The sequence below is a fragment of the Haliotis asinina genome, chromosome 1 (assembly GCF_037392515.1).
Source record: "Haliotis asinina isolate JCU_RB_2024 chromosome 1, JCU_Hal_asi_v2, whole genome shotgun sequence".
NCBI lineage: Eukaryota > Metazoa > Mollusca > Gastropoda > Lepetellida > Haliotidae > Haliotis > Haliotis asinina.
This window is the reverse complement of record NC_090280.1, coordinates 100,827,477-100,855,376: the sequence shown is the minus strand read 5'-3', so window position 1 is coordinate 100,855,376 and position 27,900 is coordinate 100,827,477. Positions and strand designations below refer to the sequence as shown.

Genomic DNA, 27,900 nt, shown 5'->3' with positions numbered 1-27,900 from the left:
ACTATTTGCATGGTGTTGATAGTCTGTGGTCTTACGTTAGTCTCAGGAATGCTCAAGCCTTGACCACCCCCACTCCTACCCCCACCCCCATCCCCACACAGAGACACACACAGACACACACACACACACACACACACACACACACACACAGAGAGACACACACAGACACAGACACACACACACGTACACACACACACTCACTCCTGACCTATCTAGTAGGCTACTGGAACTGCAACAAATGTGAGGCCCTATTGCGGTAAGCATAGGTTCAGCATGTACTGGATTTTAAACAAGGTGCTGCAGAAAGAATCAATCTATGAATAAAAACAGTAATATGAGACAGGACAACTGACCGCTTACCTGATTCTGTTGTGTTGACTGGACAAGTGACGTTCATCTGACCACTGGCCAGTTATATACACACTGCGACTGGTCAGTCTTGTCATTACGTTACATCATGGGACAGTAGGTTGTTTATGATCGTCTTACAGATGTCAGTGTTGGTACTGAAGCTGCATTGTTCTGATCAGTCGAAGCCCCCCGGCAGTGCATTTGAAATATGCTGCGGTCAAAGTATCAATGGCTTGCTTGTCAACACTCGAATACGTATGTACGTTTGTCAGTGAATTGCGTCACGCGTGACAGCATGGAGAATGATAGCAGTGGTGACAAACAACTGCATGTTTGATTGTGCATGTTTGATCATGCAGATACAAGTCAATAGAGGTAGTATTGAGCTAAGAGGGTTGGCTGGCTTGTTTCTCGAAACAAATCTGCCTTGGATGTAGTTAAGTTGAAAATTGAACAGAAAGCTGAAAGAGTGACGAGGAGATTAAAAGCAACTGATGAACAAATGAGAATGGATTATCTGTAAACATGAGGACTGAGGACTGCATACACAATGACAGTCGTATAGATGTGACATGCACATGTCTGTCTGTACGTGTAAAGTAGATGATCAGAGTAGGCGATGCCAAACATATACGGATATGTATCAGACATATAAACAACAATACAGATATCGACAAGTACAAATGGTTTGAGAAGCAAAGGTACATATTCTGAGCGTATAATAATATAATCAAGTTAACAAACAACGTCATTTGTTTCATATACAGAAATTCAAGTACACGTGCGTGTGCATGTGTGTGTGTGTGAACGGGGGGGGTTGGGTTGGGGGTTGCTGACTGAGACTTAATGTGATATGATTACTAACATGTAATTAGTTCAATTCATTCAATAGATCATTCATTCGTTCGTTCTCGTGATGTACACAGTAGATCAGTGTCACTGTCTGATGTATACAATAAATGAATCCTGCTAAATGATGTCCACAATACACTGTGTCGCGATCTGATGCATGTACACATGTGCAAATATATGTAAAACTCAAATGAGCCTCTACAGTATGCAAGTCATATATATAGCACATATGTGGCTACATAAGAATATGCAACGTAAATATTTGCCGCTATTTGATGTTCACAATACATATGTGGTTTTATACAATATACACCGTACATATATGCTATTTGATGTTCACAGTACATATGTGGCAGTGTATACTATACACCGTAGATATGTGCCGCTATATAATGTTCACAGTACATATGTGGCAGTGTATACTATACACCGTAGATATGTGCCGCTATATAATGTTCACAGTACACATATGTGACAGTGTATACTATACACCGTAGATATGTGCCGCTATATAATGTTCACAGTACACATATGTGACAGTGTATACTATACACCGTAGATATGTGCCGCTATATAATGTTCACAGTACATATGTGGCAGTGTATACTATACACCGTAGATATGTGCCGCTATATAATGTTCACAGTACACATATGTGACAGTGTATACTATACACCGTAGATATGTGCCGCTATATAATGTTCACAGTACACATATGTGACAGTGTATACTATACACCGTAGATATGTGCCGCTATATAATGTTCACAGTACATATGTGGCAGTGTATACTATACACCGTAGATATGTGCCGCTATATAATGTTCACAGTACATATGTGGCAGTGTATACTATACACCGTAGATATGTGCCGCTATATAATGTTCACAGTACATATATGTGGCTGTAAATACTATACACCGTAGATATGTGCCGCTATATAATGTTCACAGTACATATGTGGCAGTGTATACTATACACCGTAGATATGTGTATGAAAACATGAATGGAATGGCCAACAAGCTCCGATGATCGTATCTGAAGAACAGGGGCTCCTTTCACAAAGCAAACCTTTACTAAGCTTAACTTCAATTCCCATCAAGATAAAGATAATGCAAGAATATCGATCCGTTTGTTTGGCAGTCAAATTCAAAGTCATTATGAAACATCAAATCGATCAAATCTTATGTAATCATGAATATAGTTTAATAATTTGTGCAGACTATTGCGAGTGAGGTAGGCACATCCCCACCGCAGTGTGTTGATACAAATCCCCTTTAAATAGGAGCATGATTTTTTTCAACATTCCGTCTTTTAATTGCATGTGAAAAAATAATGGAAAAATAACTGGAAGACCACATGAGCACGAGGAACTGTCGGTGATGTAAAGTCGTTCCAAATGTAACTGTAATAATAAAAAAATCAGTTCTATGAAAGAAAGACTGTAAATGATATACACCATACATATGTGCTGCTATATGATGGTCACAGTTCACATGTGACTGTATATGATATGCACCATACATATGTGCCGCTATATGATGTTCACAGTTCACATGTGACTGTGTATGATATACACCATACATATGTGCCGCTATATGATGTTCACAGTTCACATGTGACTGTATATGATATACACCATACAAATGTGCCGCTATATGATGTTCACAGTTCACATGTGACTGTGTATGACATACACCATACATATGTGCCGCTATATGATGTTCACAGTTCACATGTGACTGTATATGATATACACCATACATATGTGCCCCTATACGATGTCCACAGTTCACATGTGACTGTATATGATATACATCATACATATGTGCCGCTATATGATGTTCACAGTTCACATGTGACTGTATATGATATACACCATACATATGTGCTGCTATATGATGTTCACAGTTCACATGTGACTGTGTATGATATACACCATACATATGTGCCGCTATATGATGTTCACAGTTCACATGTGACTGTATATGATATACACCATACACATGTGCCGCTATATGATGTTCACAGTTCACATGTGACTGTATATGATATACACCATACATGTGTGCTGCTATATGATGTTCACAGTTCACATGTGACTGTGTATGATATACACCATACATATGTGCCGCTATATGATGTACATATGAGGCAGCGCGTGGAAGCCTGCTTTCAAGTGTGAGTTTAAAAAGAGGCGTCAGTGCGCAACATCAGACAGACGGAGTGGCGTCAAACCTCCGTCTATGCTAATTTGGAAACTTTGTGTGCGTTTCCGGCATTATACGGATTTCGCACACTGTTATTATGTCCATCAAGCAAATTATGTAATACCTGAACAGCACCTGCGGCAGGTGTGACAATGATAACAAGATAACTAAGAGGCCATAAAATACAGGTATCTGCCACCATCAGCGCGTGAAGAGTTAATCAAGCTATAGATTATCAATTAGCGCCTTATTAACGTTGGTAGTACTTAATCGCTCTTGTTCATTAGCTGCATGGTCTGTGCTATTTGTTGTTCTTATTCCCCACCAGGCCTCGTCCAGTTATGTGCACGTGCCGCATACTATTGGTATCCTCCCAAAACGCACTCCGTTAAGACAATACTCCCTATGGTTGATCAGGAAAAGGGTAACTGTCCCTTTGTGGCACGTGTCTCTGTCACACATCACTTATTTTATAGGCTATAGAGGGAAAACTGAGTAGAGACCAGCTTGAGAGGCAAATTTTAGAAGTTGGAAGTAAACAGAATAAGTATATATGGATGAATGAACTTGTACTCATTTACACTTTGAAAACGATACAAGAACCTGTATCGAAAGGTCGTGTTCCAGTATTAAAGAAGTTGTCATCCATATATACTTATTCTATGAGTAGAGACCATGTGCCACAGAGATACAGGTGACCAGGTGTGAATGTTTACTAGTGCTTAATTAGCTACGTGTTAGACTGGGTATAATTAATTATTTGTTAAACCGCCACTAGGGTATTGTGATAATCTCTTCTGCTCGCCTGTATAACATTGGACAAGATCTTTGGAGAAAGTTACAGAACTGGGAATATCCAGAGAGCACCGGACATTATAAGTTGTCCACTGTTCCCTCGGGGTCCATGGGCTCATGTACCATCGAGATTTCTTTAAGTTCCTCGAGCCCGCAGGGACCAGGGAACAACGGATTTATCTTACCGAAAACCTGAATTTTAATTTTAAACTGTTTGAAGCACTTCTCTTGAATGCGAGGCGAATCGCCATTCTGCAGACAACACAAGGTGAACAGATTTAGAGTTATCTCCCCTTCCATCGATTTTCAATCGCAAAACATCGGTAATTTCCGTGCTTCATGCGGAATGTTATTCAATGTTATTCGAGATAAAAAAATGTACTGCCATGAAGCACCAGAAGAGTTCGGAATTCCAAGCGGTGTACATTGAAAATAATAGATTAGCGTTTAGCCAATCAGAAAACGACATTCATGTGTGAGATAAGATAACGAGTGATGTACATCAGACTTGCCTTCCTACCAGTGTCACATGTTCGGATGGGATTTGAACTTGCATCAATGCCGCGCTAGCTCTATTCCAAGAATGCTTCTAAATCAAGAAAGAAATATACAAGACTAAACTTTTACTTTTGTTTCTCATTACGGAAACGTCGTAATGACCTAACACTTTACCTGTCATTTCTTACTCCACACAAAAGCTACTTAGGGACACACCAAACGACCATAGGCCACAGCGGGAATTTTCAACTAGAACAAGCGCCACATAGGGAAGTGTCATAGAGTTATCACCCATGTAACGAGTTTTGACAATTTAGAATGTGATCCTTTATTCATCAATTTTGTGTGGATTTAAAAGTTGTTAGGAATGAAATTTCACTTTTTCATCATCAATCATCATTGAATTACATGTTTTTGTTAACTGTAAGTTGATGTTTGTCACAGCATGCTGAGTGTGTATAGATTTATTCATGAAGGTCTCTGTAACTGTGTTCAGTATGACTTTCCCTGGTTATGCTCAACGATAGGCAATGTAATCATTTGTAATCAATTTCCCATGTGAAACACAACAATAATCATTTTTTTGGATATATATGTCTATTTATTCCAGATATTCACTTCACATACCTATGTGAAACACTCCAGTGTCGATCAACGCAACTTCTCATGCTGCAACCCTATCAACAACAATATTTCGCCTTCACTGAGGTGGAGCTTGTCGTTATATAACATCAACATCTACATAAACCGTGGAGCTGGTTCGGGGCCAGCCGTGCCTGACGATACGCCAATACTGGAAGGGTTATTGTCAAGGATATACGAACTCTGGCCATTACCCTCGATGATGTAATCGCCAAGACCAAGACTAGCTTTAGAAGCCCCAAGACTGGCACCGAGATCCGTGGAGTAGACATCGATTCCATTGTTGAATAAATCAGGAGCTCCGTTGGTACCTTCATAGACGGGTCCGCTTTGAGAGCCTGTGAGGACTTGGGCGCCAGCAGGATCGTTGTAGGGAGCACCAGGACCGTTGTACAAATCAACGGGCTGACCAGTGGTATCGGTTATCATATTTCTAGACTGACCACCTTGATCGTAGATCATATTTGCAGACTGACCACCTTGATCGTAGATCACATTTGCAGACTGACCGGCTTGGTCGTATATAGGCTGGCCGGCTTGATCGTAGATAGACTGACCGGCTTGATCGTAGGCAGGCTGACCGCGTTGATCATAGATTGGCTGACCAGGCTGATCGTAGATTCCATTTGCAGACTGAACCGCAAGATCGTTGTATACATTTGCATTTGCTTGGTCATAGATCCCACTGGCCGACTGAACGGCAGGATCGTTGTAAATACTTCCTGCTCCCCCAAGTTCAACGCTCCCGGCTGGGACAGGTTCGTATAGAGGCTGTCCTCCAGCTTGTTGATCAAAGATATCATGGTAGGGATGGCCGACTTGTTCTACGTAGGTGGGAATTCCGGTGTCGATACCAGGACCTGGCTGGTAAACGTCTGCGGGAGCTGGGTAAGGGTCTACAGCTTTGGACGGGACAACAGCAGGAGCCGAAGGAAGTGGTGCTGGGGCTTGTTTAGTTGCAACCTTGGTCACTGGAGCTGGGGTTTTGTGTTGTCCAACTGGTGTCGCGACCTGTGCAATCTTAACAGCGGGTCTCAACAGGTGTCGCCCGAGAAGCCCATGTGCTCCGAGAATCCGATTTCTGTAGGACAAGGCGCCAAGGGCTCGAGCTCTGAGAGCGAGACCAAGACCAATGTTGCGAGCTAAAAGTGGGTGCATCAGTGGAGCTGAAAGAAGACAGACAAATCGTTACCACATTATTCAGAGAGGGAACCCTAATTCAGCAACCCTATGCTGCCTCCCACACAGTGATCTTAGCACTGATCTTGCATACTCCCTTAAGAAAGTTTCGACGGAAGAAATAATAGATCTTCAAGATTATCACAATCGTCAGGTGAGGTTTGCGTGTAAAACAATATTTTAAAAAATACTGACAAAAGTATGATATATATCAGACAAGTAGTGACTGTTATAATTGTATCCTTATATTACCTCTGTGGAATGGATGCAGGATGGATCTACGCTTCCTTTCTGTAAAACAAAACAAAAACAATAATTATGCGTATAAAAGTATATTTAACCATTAAATTCACGTGTTTTTCGGACAATTAATCTCACTCTATGGACAATATTAATTCCGTGGGTAAAATATACAAAGTTAGCTTTTAAGCATTGGTCTATAATGTTAAATAACTGGATCATCTGGCACTACGTCGAATACTTAGAGACTCCCATTATATTGTTAAAATAATGTTTACCTAGGTATTACTCAACAAACAAACTTAAGCGTCATTTGTTACTCACTTCCAAGAGTGCTGTAGGCGTGATGAGATGGGAGAACGTGTGCGCCCATCAGAGGGTGATCGTACACTGAAATTAGGAAAACATTCACTATAAGAAAACTATATATCAAATAAATAAAATGATTTCCATTATCAATGTATGTATATACAGCATTCAGTTGATTCAATTTCCGACCGTCAAAGATTATCAAATTGTGGTTGTACCAGGTTTTTGAGAAAGGAACGGACACAGCAAACGGTATTCTGACATCGTGTGCCAAAGTGGAACCAGTGTTCTGTTTTGTTTGTTGCTTCACGGGGCACTGAGCAATATGTTAGCTATATGACGGATGTCTTTAAATAATGAAGACTGAAAAATAAACCCGGTGATCAACAACGTGAACATCAATCTATGCAGTCGAGGTACGACTTTGTCAGCCAAGTCATAGAGCCTGACCATCCGATCCTGTTAGTCGCCTCTTACGACATGAGGTTGCTGAATACCAATTCCACCCAAGATTTCAAGTTGGCATCGGGTACAGTAATTTCATGATGACATATACTTAAGTATCTTCTTCTGTCACGTAAATACGCGACAACCACAAAGCTTGAATGGTTACGTCTGAACTAAATATGGACAAAGTTTTTATCGCAAAAGGATGTAATCTTACGGTTATCAACGTTGTCGGTGACGTAGGTCCGTCTGTGTGCTCCACGTCCTTGCGTAATCACCACTGAAGTGAGATAGGACACTTGACATTAACAAAGAGAAAAGTGTGCGTCTTGGACAGTGCACAGCTTTATGTATATTTTGAATAACGTTTCTATTATCCACAAACACTCGCGTTCAATAATGTTCTATACATTACTAAGAGCTTAAAACAGGTTATTACAAAAGGATATTTAAGCATTTTTTCATGTTAGTTAATACAAATCTACTCTAATATAATTTCAGAAGTCAAACTGGCAGCATTTCTAAAAGGGTAGAATTTCTAACACTGATCTATCAATACTGAAATACTCTTATTATATAGCCCGTAGTCATATATTGTGGACACTCCCCAAAAAACCATTTGACATTTTCCTAGGGTAAGGAATCAACCACATAATATGTGTGCCCAAACCAACGATTTATCCTCTAAGCTTCCATCGCCCTTTATTTCAGCTTCTGAAAACCCTATTAGCCTCCTGATGAAAGGGTTGATTGTGACTTACAGTGATCTGGTTTATCTGGTCTGTCGTAGACACGAACCAATCTCGGATGTCCGTTCCTCCCAGGAATGAGGCGGAGTTCTGGAAGATTTGTTTGAAACATTTGTTGCTAAGTTTCGCCATAGCAATAACGCTGAGTTGAATACTTCGATCGCATGAATATTACATATTGATCGAATCAGCAGTATATATGTATTTAAATGTTATGTTTTGAAGCTATAGAAATGACACGTCAGACTCAATGATATATGAAATTAGTTTTTAATTTATGAAAAGATTGACCGAATAAGGGGTTTTGACAGAATGTTATATATTCAACTGTAAACATATTTAAACTATTTACCCGGTGATTCATAGTTGTAAATCGGTCTAACACGCAACCCTGAAAGCAAAATCGAACATATTTAGATTTCAAGAGCAGAATCCTATATATTAAGTGACCAACTACATGTGAAGAAAAATCAATCAGTTAAGATATATACAGGATGATGCTGAATCTATACGGAAAACACAGAATCGGAATTCAGTGGAATATTATGCCATTGTTAGTTCTAGTGGGTACTATGTTGAAAGGAACACATTCGAGAATCTCAGTCAAGTCATATTCTTTACACTGGGTGGTCGCTCGACTGGAGGTGAAGTCTCAGGTGACTTTAAAGTCAACGTTGAATATGATTTCAGTCATATCATGGTCTGAGAGCTTTGTGTGGAAGTAACGAACATAGAAGGACATGTTTTAGTAGTTTACGACTGGTAAAGTACGCCAGACTCACCGTTGATTGCGAGCACACCGACGGTTACCAAAAAGGCCACAATGGTTAGCTTAGACATCTTCCAAAAAGATTTTGCTGTCTGAAAATGAATATAAAAGTCATGGAATAATTAAATATGATTATGCTGGGCATAACATTAAAAGGGTATAAAGACAAAGGAACGGTATAACCGTCCTGTAATTACCTAAACGTAATAACGTTGACACTCTTTACAAGGAAATATCGATGAAATGAGATAAACTTGATTTAACGTCACTACACGACCATATATCTCTAGCCTAGAGATCCTAGATGTAATTAAATATCAGCATGTCAATTATTATTATAGACTACACACAGTGTTACCAGCTCTCTGAGCGATATATATTAATAATCGGGTCTGACTTCAGCGGACAATCAAGATGTAACATACAATGATCAAGTGACGAACTCGAACACGTGTTTTTGTGCCCTGTGATGACAAACAACGGTTCAATATGCGAATAGGATTGATCAATCTACGTAATTACTGGATTTAAGCGATAAAGTGGTACCGTGACTCTACAAAGCTGCTGCGAGGGCAACTACCCACTTACCGTACTGAGTTGTGTTGACTGTACCCTTAAGAGGACGAGTGACGTTCATCTGGCCAGTGGTCAGTTATATACACCCTGCGACTGGTCAAACTGACATCATGTTACGTCATAGGACAGGAGGTAGTTTATGATCATGACGTACTGTGTCTACCATATGTCATTGTGGAGAGGATATCGATAGCCAGTCCCCAGGCAAAGGATTTTAACAATGAGTTCATTCTCAACAAATGGTTCATTGAAAGTCGAGACAAACAGTTTGATCATTGTGGACCATGCTGATGTGATTCAAGACAGCGCCAAAGTCACAGACGTCACAGTGGAAATGTAGAATCTTTTCGTGTGTTGTGACCCAAGTGACATTTCCCAATTCACATTTGTCTATTCTAAATTTCAAATAGATAATCCGGGTCTAGTCAATGTGCAGACGCATTCTTAAGTCACAAATATTGTAAGTGAATCGTTTAGATATTCAGTACAATACTTATAAACGAGGTACCGTTCTGATTCTGATAAGCATTTGCTATTTTGAAATTTAGAGTAAACGGTTCCTCATATCAAACTAGAGGGTAACTGAGTGTGAGAAATGCCTTTGGTACAATGCTCGATGCCTTATTGTGTTCCTTGTATTAGGGAAATGACGTACGAGTTCCATGGTATCTCCTTTAGTCTTGCAGAATTCGACCTGCTGATCATCACCTGGAACTGGCAACAGAAGAGACCATTTGGTTTCAAATATCGACCTGTGCGTTAAGGTTCACGAGACAAGACCGCATGATACAAAATGGTTACTTTCCGTTTTCCATATCTCTTTTCGTTTACTCTGCTCACGCTCTGATACCTAATGTCCAACCTTATTAATTGTTATACACTTCGTAAGCAGCAATGTACAGATTCTTCATGTTTCAAAGTGTTGTATCGCGTGCTTGATAACGGTGTTAGTACCTACGCCGAAACATCGCTCTTTGCAATAAAGAGGTTGACTATCATTTAAACATCATTTTCCTTCATCTTTCCAACCTCTACAACGCTTCTTAAAGAAGTGTAGATCTATGGTTACACCGTCCAATCTGTTTGTGGTGTAGCGTCATGTACGGTAATCGTCGAACTTTTTCTTAATTGTAAGGTATAATTATAAATAACACCCCTCCCCTCACTCACTCTATCTCTCATTTTCTCTATCCTTCTACATATCCGTAAAATCCACGTGCAATCCTTAGAGCCGTTTAAGTAACCAGATTGTCTGTACGCTCAGGGGTTTCTCGAAATAAACACTGATACGTTTGTATAAGTTATAATCGGACTGTATGTCACAGTATTGCGGAAGTAGGCATATTTCACACACAGTCATCGCCGTGTCTTGTCAGACACCATTTTCATACTTTAATAGCGTGTACTTCAGACACGATCTTCATACATTAATGATGCGTAATTCAGACACGATCTTCATACATTAATGATGCGTACGTCAGACACGATCTTCATACCTTGATAATGCGTACGTCATACACGATCTTCATACATTAATGATGCGTACTTCAGACACGATCTTCATACATTAATTATGCGTACTTCAGTAGACATGCAATGTTCATCCACTTTCCGGCTGAATAAACTACATACCAAACTCCAAAGCCCCAAACAAGACAGTCTCGTCTATTGTATATATGTAATGTTTTTGTCTTAAATATATGCTATACGTTTTTCATTATGGCAGTTATTGTATTGCTGCACCTATGTGATTCCTCTTGACATGAGGATTGAACGTTTCTCCGTTCATTGCTCGTTGTCGTTTCTTGCTACCTGCCGTGTGGTGAGGTAGTCAAGTAGTTAAAGCGTTGGCTCGATACGCCAAAGACCCGGGCTCAATTCCCCACATTTTAGATGTCCCCCGTCCTGATATTACTGGAATATTGCTAAAAGCGGCGTAAAACCATACTCACTGATGCTACCTGATGGGGATCTTTAGCAGCATCTACAACGAGGAAATTAGTAAAACTATATACGCTTGGGTTGATAACCCAGTTCCCAAAGTAATCTCCTTCAATATGACCTCCCACATATGGAATTATCTTTGGACAGTTGGGAATGATATCTGAGGAAGGAAAATCGTTTGAGTTTGATCTGTCCAGTGACGGGCACTGCCGGAAGAGCTATACATTCTTCATTCTCCGTTTGCCCTCTTTAAATCTGTAAGTCGTTTTTAAACTTAAAATAGTTTTTTATTTTGCATTTTACATGAAAACACTATTTAAACACTTGTCTCTTGATCATAAATGAAAATTCAATATAAGATTCAACCATTTAAATATTGAAATATCAGTATTTAAGAGAAGCTGAATGCGTTCTAAATATGTATACATGTCCACGGCGTTTGTATTAGGTTATCTTGGATATATATTCAAGTTTGCAAAAGTTACATCTCGCTACAAATATATTCTTTAGTGTTATAAATGCTGACATCTGCTTGAATACAGACTGCTGTTAGTCTTCAAAACATTGCCGGTAGCCAATGACATTAAAATATTGAAATATCAGCATTAACCAAAATTATTCCAAATGCAGTTTAAAGATACATGATGTCATTTGCAATTAAGTTATCTTGGATATGTATTCAAGATTGCAAAAGTTACGTCTCAGGGCAATTCTGTTTTATAGCGAGTGTTAACATGTTGACAACGAGCCTCATCACAGATTGCGATTAGTGTATGGTTGCTGCAGTTCAACACGGTACCCAGTGACAACGTTCTCTACTCCATGTTCATCTTCTCCCCAGGGGGAACGTATTCTAGTGGATGTTTACAGGGACTAATTATGACATTTGTGATGGGGTTTGACGAACACAGTTAATCACATTGTTAACGAGAGAACAAACAGTCAGTCAGTCAGAGTACAACGACAGTGCCGTGGGGCAAGATTAGTCTATCTCCCATGAACAGAAACAGTTCGAAAAATATGAAAGTTCCGAAAGAAGACACATTTTTAAAGAATGAGTATTTTGTAATTCCCGTTCGAACTGTGTTTAAGCCAGATGTAGTTAATCACATGAATTCATTGGCAATTAAGAAATATAATTTTTAACAACAAGCCGGAGGACAATATAGTGGTACATGTAGAAGCGTCACTGATCAGTCACATAAACATGCTGAAAAGTGATTTGAAAGCAGAGGTTATGAAATATTATTTCCACTGCGTAAATCTGCGCAGATGCCCATTTAAAAGCAACGTTCGGGCTGAATCGACGGGGGCTCTAAGCGCAATATTTTGTCCAGTCACAAAATGCTTTTGAGTGGCAAGTTGAGCAGTACAGTGTAGAACAGATTCGTATAGAATGCTTAACAACGGTATAAGGACCTGTATCGAAATGTCGCACTCACGAAGTAAAGAAGTTGCCATTCATAACGTTTGTCTATATTGACCCACAACAAGTACTGATGTTAGTTTTTGTGTGTGTAAGCGACTCCCTTTTTACCTCTCTGGCAGTTACGTTCTGACCTTGTTCAGGAAAAATATAACAATAATAACATCATGACGTGTCACTCAAACCAAAAAGAAATTGAATTTATTCAGATGCTGTGTACAAAATGAATGACTAATGGAAGTAATATAATGCATGACTACAGGAACAGGTCATTACTTTGATTTATGGGGTTCTACAAATCACAGAGTGAAAAACAATGAGACCAATGACACTGACAGTCTTCTTTCTGAGCAATCGGTTGTCCACTTTCCGAGTATCTGTGTCAAGTCAGTAAGTTTATGTAACTGTTGTATTTGACAGTCATATATAACATTGTGAGCTCCTGACACTTCGTGACAAGATCAGTGTAGTTATCACCAAATGGTGAACGTGACCCAGATGTCAGTCATGTTTGACTAATTGTCCCCCCGCGTTAACACTGACAAATGTTACCTCACGTTGTATCCTTCTATGAGCGTCAGTGGCTGAAATAAGGGTGGCCACTTTGATGCTGGCAAAACCACCATCAATCTGTCTCAGATGGACCACATATAATATCTGTTAGAAGTTACCTCCATCAGAAGTGGATATATCATAGCCTCTTGATTTACCACTGACGTTTCGGGATACACAATAAAATTATGTGGAATACAGAATTATGATTTATCTTGCAAATAAGTTCATAAATACGTAATCATTTCTTATGGGTTTGTGTCGTAGGCGACATCAAGAAAATGTCCTAAATACACAACAAATGTATGGATTTGTGGTAACAAATGGTATATTTGTTTTCCAATTTATATGTTTTCCTGGTAAGTAAATATGAAAACATACTTCTAACTTGTTTAGTGCGTCTTGTTAAACATTGTCCAAGACATGATTAAGTGAATCATGGTTTAAACTTGTAGCATTGTCCTCTTGGCTGTCCATTGTCAGTCTCGTTTAGAAATGTATGATACTTAGCCCTTTAATTCTTGTTCGTGTGGTTGTGGAAGGTTTCGTATGTTTGGGGCATATTTGTTGCATAGGTTTCGTAAACCTATGTTTAATCACGAGGTTATGTATATGCACTCATTAACGGGGCATTATACCCAATTAAACATCAGACATTATATTCACACACACTATTCCAATGGACAATTAAGACTGATTTGCTCTAAAAACAACGAGATACATGATTGGCAAATTCAGACAGGAAGCAACAGATATATGTTGTCCGAAAATATGAAGGTGTATTTATGCTCAAGAATGGTACAACCTGGCCCCAACTTATCATGTGAATGGTCATTCATACATTTTAAAATATCACACAATAAAGTCCATGGAAAATTCTTTTGTTTAATCACTCTTTGAAAATAAACATACACCGTTGCCTATAGGAGGATTACCGTAATCATGGTGAACACACTGGATAATCCAAAGATCATTCGCATTGAGTTTTCCTTTGCTTCTTTTTGTGGTACAACCGAGCAGGCTCATTATTCAAAGGTATCAAGACGACCACATGACTCTTGATCAAAAGTCGTTTTATCAAAATCATTGAAATTAATGCATAATTAGAGCATTGTACTAAGTGTCCAGGTGGCTGTGTGGATTACATTTTCACATGTCTGACAAGAATGATGTTCTTTGTATTTCGCTTTTTTGACATGTACTATATGAATCCGTCGTTATAATGACATGAACACATGCCTTGACTGTATGCATTTGTGATAAGGGCCACGGTTCGGCTATTGTCGAACATCTGGCATCGTCTTCCTTCATTGACCAGACGAAATGCCTTCACTCCCTACGTCCTTCCCTTTGGAGAAGGTGAGAAAGCAGGAGTGAAAAGGCAGTTACCCATGGCTTCCGTTCAGTAAAAATACACTAAAACATAATACCAGCACTTTTCAAAACTAGTCATTCAAATATAACAAGAGTTTGAAGTACAAATAACACAGAGTAATTTATTCCACAGAAACTTGAACATGGACACAGGGTTTAGGTAACAGGGAGACATAATCGCAGCTTCTTGAGATGCCGAGCGAGTCAAAGATTGTGTACGTCATTGACGTTACCAGGACGTCAACTGTCAGGGCATACCTGAAACAAGCGTCATCAAGTATAAGAGTGGAGTGTCTAGATTGTTCCAAGCATCACATCATACATTTGTCACAGGAAAGAAACGCAAAAAACACACCTAAAAGCAAGCTACTGCGACAGCAACACACCGAGCTTTCATACACACATTAATTGGAAGTAAGAATTAAGTTATCATATTTCATGGTAAGTCATTCTATGTTTTCACGGAGACACGGCATTGATATCAGAATACATATGAAAACTGTGAAATTATGAAGGAGGAAATAGCCTTTGGCATGTATAAGGTTTTTCATCCATCGTTTTGGCTGGTTCTGTGACTGTTTTTTTAGCAAACTCAGAGATCAATGAGAGGTTTTCAAGCAAATATGCCTAAAAGTAAAACTCGTTGTTTATGTTAACGAGATGGTAGCGATGTCAACTGTTTAATGATTGTCCCAAAGTACCTGACAGTTACAACAACCATTGTCTTTGTCACATTGATTCACTCAATCATTAGAGACTCACGGAAGTATTCAAAACATGGTGGTTGAAATCTTGATAGACTGTAGAGGAGGTGCTCCGGCATTGTGGACTGACATGCCGCTCGAGGCAATCATACCACTCTCAAATGGAGAGGCTGTCGGGAGAATTGACAGATTTAGTACAAGATGAACAATTGACATCGATGACAGAGAGACGATTGTCTTTGGTGTCTACGCGGTTGTCTCTGTGTTCAATCACAGTCAGAGATGATATACAATATGCATTCAGCATGACGACACAAATTCAAAATTGAAAGCAACAGATGTACAAAGAATTTAAAATATTTAGGAATTTTCTCTCTGACTAGGACAACATGTTTGGTTCAAACTGAAATTATATACACAAAAAGATATAAACATGAAGTAGTTGGATATTTTCGAACATTTTAATATTCAGATTATATGCAGAACACGATGCAGTCAATGCCACCTGCGTATTGCTTCGTATTGGTTGTAGGCGCGGAGGATACATGAAGCATCTTTTGTTATAATCACACATGTACAGTATGGTAATGTCTACATAGGTAGAGCATATCTATTAAACATATACAATTTACATATATTAAATTAGAGCTTACCTGCTATTTGGGACAAGATATTTTATCAGATGACATCAGATAATCGAGATGCGTATTTAAGTGGATTTGCAGACAAAAGTACACTCATTTCGTCAGACATTTTTTGAAAGATACATCTTTACTTAAAGCTGACAGCAAGATATATTGAGAAGTGTTTAGCTTTGTTCTAGGTGCGTGTATGCAATCTATCCAATTTAACAAAAAGCTTTCATATTCGAAGAGTGATAGATCACATGCTGTCACAATGCTGTTTTGTCGTTAGTCTATGTTCAAGGCTGTAGCAACGATTATTATATATATAATAATCTGAAGTGTCTCTGTGATGACTAATACGAAATGAAAACTTATTACTGAAAACAAATTCGATCACACAACCATGACCCATAGAGATTCGTTCAAAGTTTATTGTCATTTTCACTTAAACTTACCTGATACCCGTGGTTGCCCTGTAACACAAACCAAAACCAGTAAAGACAAGACTGCCTTTCTCTCTCTAGTTCAAGATTCATGTAATATTTCTATGTGTATTGCTCACATGCGCGTGAATGCTATGATCAGTTAGTATTCGTCTGTAGTTCTCTGCCGTGAAGATGTCAGATAAAAATTGATTTTATGCAACCCAAGCTTGTCGTATGAGACGACAAACGGGAGCTCATGTTTTCTGCCTGCGGTCTATAGCATTTTATCATAGATGCTCATGATGTCAATCACGGGACTGTCTGTCAGATATGATTATTTACACACCGCCATCATGTAACTATAATATTAAGGTAGTATCCTTTATTTACTGATAACCAAACATACACCAATGCAACACTCACCAGACGAAAGAGAGGGATTTTCATTCAAAGCTGAAAAAAGTCATAAATATCGATAATTGTTTTGTTGACATTAGTAAAACGTTTTTAGAATGTCAGGAAAGGAATCGAACATGAATAAAAGATCAACAGTTGGAAGTTTCTCAGTTTCCAAAAAGATCTTTATGAACAGAAATGTTACATACTCAAGCCTGTGCTCATTCGTAAGCCCCCATCTTGGACCGGTGCTGACAAAGAAGAGAATTTGTGTATTGATTACATGGGTGTTAAACTACACAGAGAACAGATATAGCAAACATCATATAATGTCATATGTCCTAATATCATTAACAAATATCATAAGTTCACCGTTATGTCTTGATTGTGTTTGAAACGCAGTTGCCAAAATCTCAAAACTCAATCACTAGTCGGCAATTTTACAAAATGTTTGTTTCAATATACTCCAAATTAAAGGGAGTAAGTAGTAGGTCATTCGTGACGAGTACGCCCATCTAATACAAAATAAGTGGCCGTTTCCTTAGTTACAATATAAAACCTAAATGCAAGAGAGTATTCGTATTCTCGATTATTTTGCGAAATCGCAGGTAAAATCATATAACATTTTTCCTGAAAATCAATTATATGTGTATACGTGTCTTGCCCTACTGATAACATAGCCATGCACTCACATTGCGTTAACCCGTGAGTGTTGGTTGCCTGAACCACACATAAGATGGCAGCAGGCAGCTAAACCAGACAATCAGGTGATGACTCCAGAGGGTTTATCACGCTACAATCGAACATACCATACGTGTACACTTACCCGAAGAAAAGGAAGCCAGTCCTCCTGTAAGAAAAAGATATAAACAATTAAACCACAAGCATTAGATACCGTGATTCAGTTCAGGGATATAATAAGGAACGTCAGACTCCTCTGTCCGGGAATGGGGCAAAAGAAGCGAATGAGATTTTACGCCGCATTACCAGAGGGACATGGGGACTGAAATAAAATTCAACACCCTAGTGCTGTGTCAGGAGTGACAATAGACACCGGATATGTTCAGAAATTGGGCATTCTGTGGATGGCATCAACGGACCAGTTACAGGACACTTGGGTTCAAACTCACAACCAGCAGATCTTGAAATGTCAAAAACAGAAATCCGTTTTTCTATATGTTGATGATGTGATGATGGTAAGTGATACAGTGACATCATGAGAATCTTTGCAACTGGGAAAACTCGACAGGAACAAATTATATCTAGATAATATAATGAATTTAATTTATGAACACTAACCACATGATCCTATTTATCGCCCCTCACGAAAAACATGGCTTGGTAAAAATCTTTTCTTTACGGGATCGATGCCAAAGTGGATTTACCGAACAGAGCCTAAATACCTACCGAAAGCCTCATTCATCACATTTGTTTGCTGTTGTGGAGCTGAAACAGAGTACATAAACGCTGAACTTGTAAAATTATGCTAAATCCAGACCTTCCGGAAATAACATCGGTATTGTCCTGACTAAGGACATTCCCTTCAAATATCCGAAATGGATTAACTCCGTATAGAAGCTGAATGAGGCTTAATGTTAACAGATATGTTCTAAAAGCACTCAAACACTCACTACTATAAAGCAATACTAATCACCAGGTATTTCTCATAATGTATAGTTAAGATTGTGTCATTGTATGACAGATGTATCCCTGGGTTCTCTCCCATTTAACGTACCACTGTGAAGCAGAAAATATAAGGGAACTACGTTTTTATAATTTTTTTATCTTTCTTAACTGAACAAGAATATAAGGTAATTCTTCCTCATCCATCAAATTATTTTAACAATAAAATATTTTACATTACTCAACTTTCAGAACATCCTGAACAACGAATAATTTTCATTATTCGTTTTCAGACACCTCTGACAAATGAGACACGTGATTAATAAGTACACCTTGTTACAAGAAATTCGAATATCGTTTGGATTTGTTGACATATAACACTTCTACCACACAATACAATATAAAACGTTTCACATCCCAGTAATTCTACTCTCAGCAAGTAATGACAACGATACTGCATTCATAACAGAGCATCGTGAAACAGTATCTCGGCCTTTTCGTGAACAATATCCACACGTACTACCGAATAAATCTCAAAAGAAGACAAGAGAAAAACTTCGGGTTACGGGCAATGGATATGATGATCATCAAAGTGCACTTACCAAAGTTAGTGTCAAATGCTAACGTAGCATCTAAGGGCGAAGCTGAAAAGCGAAGTATAGCTGTTTGTCAGAAGCAGTGAAGGCTATCTTTATGGAATCTAATGAAAGCATTAACGATCGTGCATGAGATGCAAAGCCAAGCGTTTGGCGAAAAAGCTGCAAAGGTGCATCGTTACCTTTCGACGAGCCGTAACAGACCAGTGGTTATCACGATTCAAACCTATATTGCCACACACATGGATTGCACGCAGATGTTCTAATATTAGCACTATATGAATTCTTTTCACGTTTGTCAAAGCATAAAGCTCGTCTAATTCTGCTACCCAGGCTTCATCCCTTCACCACGGTAACAATGTAGCTCCTGATGATAGTAAGACCGATGAGGTGGCCTTATGTTTATTCGAATGATGTGTAAAATGCTGCCTGTAGTTGCTTGTACAAAGGGTCTGTTCCCGCGATATTCGTGCAATGGTGAGGGATTACTGATATGGGTCCTCTCTCTATTGTAGTTTTGTAGTATATACCATGAACACATTTCCTTTATCATCCATAGGTCCATGAAATTACAAACTAAATGTTGTGCTATTCCCTGTGTACTGTGGATTAGAAGCGTTGACACATACAGTGGGTGGCTCGAGTATAACATTCAAACGTGTTCGAGACTGACACTAATGACAAAAGACCAATCAGATCAATGCCTCTCGCTCCAAAACCCTACAGCATATGCTTACCAATATCTGGGAGACCAATACCTGTAAAATATAAAATACGACATTTGTTCAGTTTAATCTTTAACCTGCACAATGCCAAATGTTGAAAGAGTTGAAAGAGTTAAGCAATATTGAGGAAGCTACATTTGATGAATGTGACGGAAAGTGCTTTTCAATCACGCATTAAAGATGGTTATAATAACACAGAGAAGGCATTTCGGCATTGTGAATCATCGTGGGAACAGTACCAATATCAGGTCATATGAAAATATTCCATTCATACAAAATTTAAATGTAGAAAACGAGCAACATTTTTCTTCAAGCGGACACAATACTCTGTTTAACAGATATGCACTACCACAGATACACAAATGTGTTAAACCGTACCTTGACCAATCTGCGCACTATATGCTGGTTCATTGAAGGCAGACTGTCCGTATTCATTTTGCAAATTTGGTACTTGATCTTGTTGAAGAGGCAGAGAGATTCTGGAAGTAAGGTCCATTCCCCCCTGTTTTGTTGAAGCACCAGTCGGATAGCTCATCAAAGCATTATCTTGAAAGCTCATTCCACTAAGTGCGTTTAAATTCTGGGCGGTAGTTTCACCTATATCTCTTGCAGCGTTAAACATTTGGGTATCTGGAATTGAGCTAGATGCCATATCCTGGCTGTTGAATGGTTGAATGTTATTATTATTTGTCAAATGTTGATCCTGTAAAGAGACAGCTCCTTGCTGCAACGGTGAGTTGAATATTTGGAGATCTTGAGTAGGGTTGGTTCCATCCATGCCTTGAATGCCGAACATTTGTTGCCCCTGAATGTTATTCACTGCAGTTAGATCCTGGATACTGTTTTGATAACTGCTCCCACTTGGAGAAGCTGGTGATGCTAACATTTGTTGCTCTTGAGCAATACTGGATCCTCCCAAACCTTGTTTACTGAGCATTTGAAGATCTTGAGCTGTATTATGCAGGCCCGCGCCCTGGTTGCTGAACATTTGTAGGTCTTGAACAGAGTTTGCGGCGCCCATGCCCTGGGTGTTGAGCATTTGCAGATCTTGAGCAATGCTGTATCCACCCGCACCCTGATTACTGAGCATTTGTAGATCCTGAGCTGTATTAGACATGCTCATAGCCTGGTTGTTGAGCATTTGTAGATCTTGAAGAGAATTAGGGACGCCCATGCCCTGATTATTGAGCATCTGTAGGTCTTGAGCAATGCCGGATCCACCCACACCCTGGGTGTTGAGCATTTGAAGATCTTTAGCAATGCTGGATCCACCCACACCCTGGCTGTTGAGCATCTGTAGATCTTGAGCAATGCTGGATCCACCGACACCTTGGTTGTTGAGCATTTGTAGATCATGAACAATGCTGGATCCACCCACGCCCTGATTATTGAGCATCTGTAGGTCTTGAGCAATTCCAGATCCACCCACACCCTGACTGGTGAGCATTTGTAGATCTTGAGCAGCGCTGGATCCACCCACACCCTGATTATTAAGCATTTGTAGGTCTTGAACAATGCTCGATCCACCCACACCCTGGTTCTTGAGCATTTGTAGGTCTTGAGCAGTGATGGATCCACCCACACCCTGGTTGTTGAGCATTTGTAGATCTTGAGCAATCCTGGATCCACCCACTCCCTGGTTGTTGAGCATTTGCAGATCTTGAGCAATGCTGGATCCACCCACACCCTGATTATTAAGCATTTGCAGATCTTGAACAATGCTCGATCCACCCACACCCTGGTTCTTGAGCATTTGTAGGTCTTGAGCAGTGATGGATCCACCCACACCCTGGTTGTTGAGCATTTGTAGATCTTGAGCAATGCTGGATCTACCCACACCCTGGTTGTTGAGCATTTGCAGATCTTGAGCAATGCTGGATCCACCCACACCCTGATTATTGAGCATCTGTAAGTCTTGAACAAGGCCGGATCCACCCACACCTTGGGTGTTGAGCATTTGTAGGTCTTGAGCAATGCTGGATCCTCCGAGACCCTGAGAGCTGAGCATCTGTAGGTCTTGCGCAGTGCTGGATCCGCCCACACCCTGGTTGGTCAGCATTTGTAGATCTTGAGCAATTCCGGATCCACCCACATCCTGGGTGTTGAGCATGTGTAGATCTTGAGCAATGCCGGATCCACCCACACCCTGGTTGTTGAGCATTTGTAGATCTTGAGCAATGCTGGATCCCCCGAGACCCTGTGTGTTGAGCATTTGCAGATCTTGAGCAGTATTAGACAAGCTCACTCCCTGGTTGTTGAGCATTTGCAGATCTTGAGCAATACTGGATCCACCCACACCCTGGTTATTGAGCATTTGTAGATCTTGAGTATTGCCAGATGGCGTCATATCCTGGTTGGTGCTATATACTGCATTAAGATTTTGTACTGGTTGACTTTGAGCAGCATTAGAAACACTCACATCCTGTGTATTTAACAAAGGTGCATCTAGGATAGTCCCAGTTATGGATGTGCCTTGATTGTTATACATGTGTTGATTTTGAATAGTGGCAGTTGGTTGATCCTGGAAAGAGCTGGGTGAAGCTATATCCGGCATGGTGTTCAGTCTGGGATCTTTAATAGTGATTGTTCCTGTCCTCTCAATTGTGTTGTACATTTGTGCATTTCGGTTAGATGTGGAACCTGCGAGAGCCAGAGTGTTTCCTTGGTTCAAGGGCCTTGTTTCAACTGGATACATTGGTGGGTCTTGGACACCATTCTTTCCGATAAGGTCCAAATTATTTACCATTTGCGTATTTTGGATAGTTGTGGATGCAGACGTGCCTTGCGTGCTGCCTTGATTGCTGGAACCAGTTTTGAGAGGATACATCTGTGGGTCTTGGATGCTATTTACTCCTGGAACACCCTGGCTCGATGTTGACCCTGAGAGAACGGCCTCTGTCTGGACAGAATACATTTGTGGGTCCTGTCCTAAACTATTTGGGCCCGTCGAAGAGTGCCCCTGTAACACAGCTGGTCCTTGTGCAGACGCTACATATAGATCCTGCATTGTCGCGGGTCCTTGTTGACCACGGATAGTGTCTTGTACGATTTTATCTATCGGGACTGCGCCTGACCCGGCACTTGTGCCAAGTGGAACGTCTTGAATTCCAGCTATATTGCCCGGTTGTAGAGGACCGTTTCGTTGCGACTGTGCTGATCCTCTCGGTGAATCAAACATTTCATTCAAAACATTATTTAGCAGCTCGGTCCCATATGAATCTATTCCGGCAATGGATCCAATAGGGGATACTGTTTGGGGTCCGTCATGAAAGAACTGAGGATCTGAGATGGTTATTCCTCCCTCGCCTATCTGTCCAACACCGACTGCTCCTCCAGCGTTCCCAGTATTGGGGAATCCCACTGTTATTCCACCTTGACCCATTGTTCCTATTCCAGTTGATGACGCTCCACTACCGCTGATAGCGATCCCAGTACCTGAACCAGCTTGTCTACCTTGTCCTGCCTGCCCGGGGTCATAGGCACCAGCGCCACTCTGTGCTATTGCTTCTGCTACAATTTGTCCTATGCTTGTTACGCCACCCCCGCCTGCACCAGTTTGACCTGGGCCGGTAGCGCCAGCTGCATCTGTAACATACTGGTTCATTGTTGCAGAGGTACCTGTATTTCCAGTATACAGATCTACCCCAGGAGAGCCAACTGCCTTTGCAACTGGCTGATCTAAACCCAGGTGGCCAACAGTACTTGACCCAGCCTGTCCATCTGGTCCTGCCTGTCCGATATCATAGCTACCAGAGCGGCTCTGAGCTATTGCATCGGCTACAATTTGTCCTATGCTAGTAACTCCACCTCCGCTTGCACCAACTTGAGCTGTGCCCATGGTTCCTGTTCCAGCTGATGACACTCCAGTCCCGCTGATAACGCTCCCAGTACCTGAACCAGCTTGTCCTCCTTGCCCTGCCTGCCCGGGGTCATAAGCACCAGCGCCACTCTGTGCTATTGCTTCTGCTACAATTTGTCCTATGCTTGTTACCCCACCTCCGCTTGCACCAGTTTGATCTGTGCCAATAGAACCAACTTCACTTGCACCAAGTTGATCTATAGTCGTGGCGCCAACTGCACTCGCAGCATACTGATCTGTTCCTGTGGAGGCAACTCCTTTCGTTGCATACTGATCGATGCCTGCAACCTCAGCCACAGGCCCTGTACCACCTAACTCAATTGTTAGTGTAGCTCTTCCGGAACTTCCTCCAACTGTGGATCCAGCACTGGCAGTGTTTATTTTTCCAGCGTCAACACTTCCGATCCTGGTATCTGGAGTTCGAATTCCTGCTATTCCAACGTTTGTATTTACATCTAAAGATCCCTGATATCCATCGTAGCCAAGATCCACACCCACTCCTGTTGCTGATTCTGTACTTCCCAACACCATTCCCGGTTCAACTAACCCAACATTATCTATAATAGTAGGCAAGCGTGTTTGTGCTGCTGCTTTGAGAGAGTTAGCACCAGTCGCGCTTGCTGCAATAGGGACGACTCCAGCAGAATGTGCCGGATCGGCTGTAGAGAGTCCAGAAAAGTGGACAAGTCCCGTCGGAGAAGTAACGGCCGCAGAAGTACCGACCAGACCAGCTCCTGCGGCAGCAGGACCATTTAATGTGTCAATTCCAGCCGCCCCAACTCCTGGCTGAGACGTACCAGGCACTGCAGCATCCGTTAGATACGTGTTGACCAGGCCAGCTCCTGGAACAACGCGCGCTGGATAAGTGTCAGCAGCTCCTGTGGCAATTTCCGTGGGATAAGTGCCGACCACACCAACCCCTGGCTGAGAGGTACCAGTCACTACAGCGCCCGTTGGATACGTATCGACCAGACCAGCTCCTGAAGCAACACTCCTTGGATACGTGTCAGCGAGACCAGCTCCTGTAGCAATTCCCGTAGAATATGTGCTGGCCGCACCAACCCCTGGCTGAGAAGTACCAACCACAGCACGAGCTGGATAAGTGTCGACAAGACCAACTCGTGAAGCAAGATTCGTTGGATAAGTGCCAGTCACGGGATTTTGCAGGCCAGGTCCAGTTCGGACCGGAAGTGCTATGGCAGGTAGAGATGAATAAGCTCCAGTTTCAAGGGCTCCCTTACTGATAGAGCCAACCGGAACAATTCCAGAGGGGAGCGTTCTGAGCGTTCCACTGCCAGTTCCTGGGAGGATGCCTACTACAGGTGCCCCAACAACAGGCCGAGAAGAAGGTCTTGGAAAATAAGCAATTCCTCCTTTTGGAGTAAGTCTAGGTCTGGACAAGGATGGTGGTGCACGTGTCTCTGCAAAATAAGAATGTTACATTCAGATTAATACAATTTCATTCTCTTATCAACTCTATATACCTATGGCATTTAGAGCTAGATTTGAAATGACACGTTTTTCGTTCTTTCTCTGTTGATTACACTCAACCAAGTAATAATACTCTTGTGACCCACTGGACGGCAGTGGGAACGTGAAGAGTGAGTCTGATATTTCATATAATGGACAACGATTGTTTCCATGTTCGTTTCTTTTAGGCGGCCTGACCATCCCTTCTACCACCCATACACTCGCCTCTTTCGAACAGCACAATCCCACTGATTCGGAATTAGTTCGATTTTTACGACCACATATGGGGTGTTGGGAAAGCATCGTTTCTCTAGTGGAGGATTATTTTTAATATCTAATTGGTGTACAGCGCTCATTTCACAAAGAGCAGTGGCACAATTCTGATCCATCTTTAGTCACAAGTGAGAGAAGAACACATCCACAAGCATCCACCAACTTCCTATGTTATTAAATAATTACGCGTGACCAGCAGATCCTGCAAATATGTTGTTGAAAGAGCTGTTTCATTCAATTACTAAAATCATAGCTATTTAATCTGACGCTTAAAGACCTATACGTCTTTCTCAGCGTTGTATCACAAAAAAGCTATAATTTGTCTTGGTCATTCTGTTGTGTAAACCGTGATAATAATAAAATTGCAGCCACAATTGCGTTATAACAACATACAATATTGAATGGAAGTACATTCATACGCAATTTATATATCAAGGTATGACATCAAGATAACATGAAACAGCCTAAAACATCCATGTCGTTGTCACATCCGTCACTGAATCCTCGGATCTGGAGTTATTTCTTTGCAAGTCTCTATGTGTTAAATATTGACGACTGTAGTTGTACTAAACCCAGCCCGAAGGTCGATGGGGTCGGGTAATGGTTACGCGTCCGCTGTCCCTCGCCGTGACATTGTTGGAATACTGCTAAAAGCGGCGGAAAACCATGCACACTGAATCGGTAACCCCACGTCTAGTCCACGGTATAGATGACTTCCAGACCACGGGGAGAATATATACTTCAAGTGGATCAGTATCATGAGCAGGAAGATCACGATTCTCTGCCGACAGTATAGCACCCCTTTTTGAAGCCGACATGGTCGTGACGTACGACCACATATATAGCACTAGCTATATATACACTCTGTGGCTCCTCGTCAAATGGAAATAATAACAACGTACACATATGTTCCAGCAGAAAGCAGCTGTACTTTGAAACAATATAGAAGTTATCAAGAGGGTACTAAACTTTGAAATACTGACTAGTACCCAAATGAGGTTCAAGTGTTCTTGATTGAACTGGAACACAGAGGCCACGGATGCCTCCTATTTAAGCAGTAACTATAAACACAGATGCCAGATCACATTTCGACCATGCGCCAGTTGTACCATACTGTAGACAGAAAGGTCGTGCCCAGCTGATATATATATATGGCTAACCAACGCTTTAAAACAATGGTAGATGGTACCTGTTCGTGGACGAAAACCAGGCTGTTGACGTTGTTGGTACCCTGGTTGAAATTTCGGCGCAAAATACATGGCTGTGGACGTCCACACAACGGAAAGGAGAGTGAGGCACAAACATGCTGAATGACCGGCCATGACAGCTGTATGATTAGACAAAGACACAGAAATTTACTGTTACATTACTGTTGAACTGCTATGGTCGTCATGCAGGTATAATTAATTTATTATTGTTAGAATTGTTTAATTGTTTAAACAAAATTTTCATATGAGTCTAACATTGGTTCGTTGAGAATAGCCTCGTACTGGTATAACCTAGACACCACTGGCAGCTGCAGTGTTCATCATGTATCTTTACAATGTATCACAGTTGTTATGTTGGAGAAATGTATTATCCTTCTTTTTTGTTTTATATAGAAGCTGAATCTTAAAATCTGATAATAATATGTTGATGACCCATGCAGATCATTACGTTTAGTGACCATCAATAATTAGGGGCAAACATTTTAACTAAATATATGTTGGTATATACATGCTGTAACAGAATCCTGAGCAATATTCCAAAATATGAGTAACACAATCAGAGTACCCTCTAGTAAATGATTACTAATTCAATACAAACGTTTTCGTAACTGACAACACTGTGTGACATATTCGTCCGTATCGATAACTAACTTCTAGTTATGCTTCATGTTATTAGATATAACTAAACATATCATATACCTTATATATTTTGTCGACCTCTCAACGATATCCACATTCACAGTCCTGGCTGTGGAAGCAGCACGCTCAGCTGTTAGTTCGGTGGCAATTTGAAGTCATTCATCGCATCAAAGACTATCCAACCAGGGTTTAGCATTGAAGAGAACGTCATAGTTTTTTGTAGGTAAGGAGCGTGTTCTTTCCTGAGGCAAAACAGATCACCATGAAAAAGTCGCTTCGTGACGAACCCCAATGAGATTATAATAGAGTTGTTATTACTGTATCATTGTAATGTGTCTCGGATGATTTATCAGGTATATAATAACATTTTACGACATATGCCTTAAATGGGTACCATCATTGCCTGTCGTCTTTTAACAATTGTGATGGGGATCATTGCATGAC

The 27,900-nt window shown here is 40.7% G+C and overlaps 2 protein-coding genes across 3 annotated transcripts; both read right to left on the bottom strand.

The window, feature by feature from the left end:
* Positions 1-5,443: 5,443 nt before the first annotated feature.
* LOC137285141 (uncharacterized) lies at positions 5,444-9,111 on the bottom strand. Its single transcript, XM_067817368.1, has 8 exons — positions 9,054-9,111; positions 8,624-8,662; positions 8,284-8,361; positions 7,740-7,802; positions 7,091-7,156; positions 6,779-6,817; positions 5,935-6,513; positions 5,444-5,763 (listed from the first exon to the last, which is right to left on the bottom strand). The coding sequence occupies exons 1-8, from the start codon at positions 9,109-9,111 to the stop codon at positions 5,444-5,446; spliced, it is 1,242 nt and encodes a 413-aa protein (XP_067673469.1).
* Positions 9,112-15,014: 5,903 nt separating this feature from the next.
* LOC137256677 (uncharacterized) lies at positions 15,015-27,606 on the bottom strand. Of its 2 annotated transcripts, XM_067794560.1 has the most exons (12): positions 27,517-27,606; positions 26,799-26,936; positions 20,386-25,287; positions 20,020-20,040; positions 19,289-19,330; positions 18,471-18,509; positions 17,890-17,913; positions 17,273-17,314; positions 17,091-17,120; positions 16,698-16,715; positions 15,675-15,786; positions 15,015-15,170 (listed from the first exon to the last, which is right to left on the bottom strand). In XM_067794560.1, exons 2-11 carry the CDS (start codon positions 26,929-26,931, stop codon positions 15,683-15,685), a joined length of 5,355 nt encoding a protein of 1,784 aa, XP_067650661.1. In that variant the 5' UTR covers positions 26,932-26,936; positions 27,517-27,606; the 3' UTR covers positions 15,015-15,170; positions 15,675-15,682. The 2 variants fall into 2 exon arrangements, with proteins under 2 accessions (XP_067650661.1, XP_067650660.1); XM_067794559.1 differs by lacking the exon at positions 19,289-19,330.
* Positions 27,607-27,900: the final 294 nt, after the last annotated feature.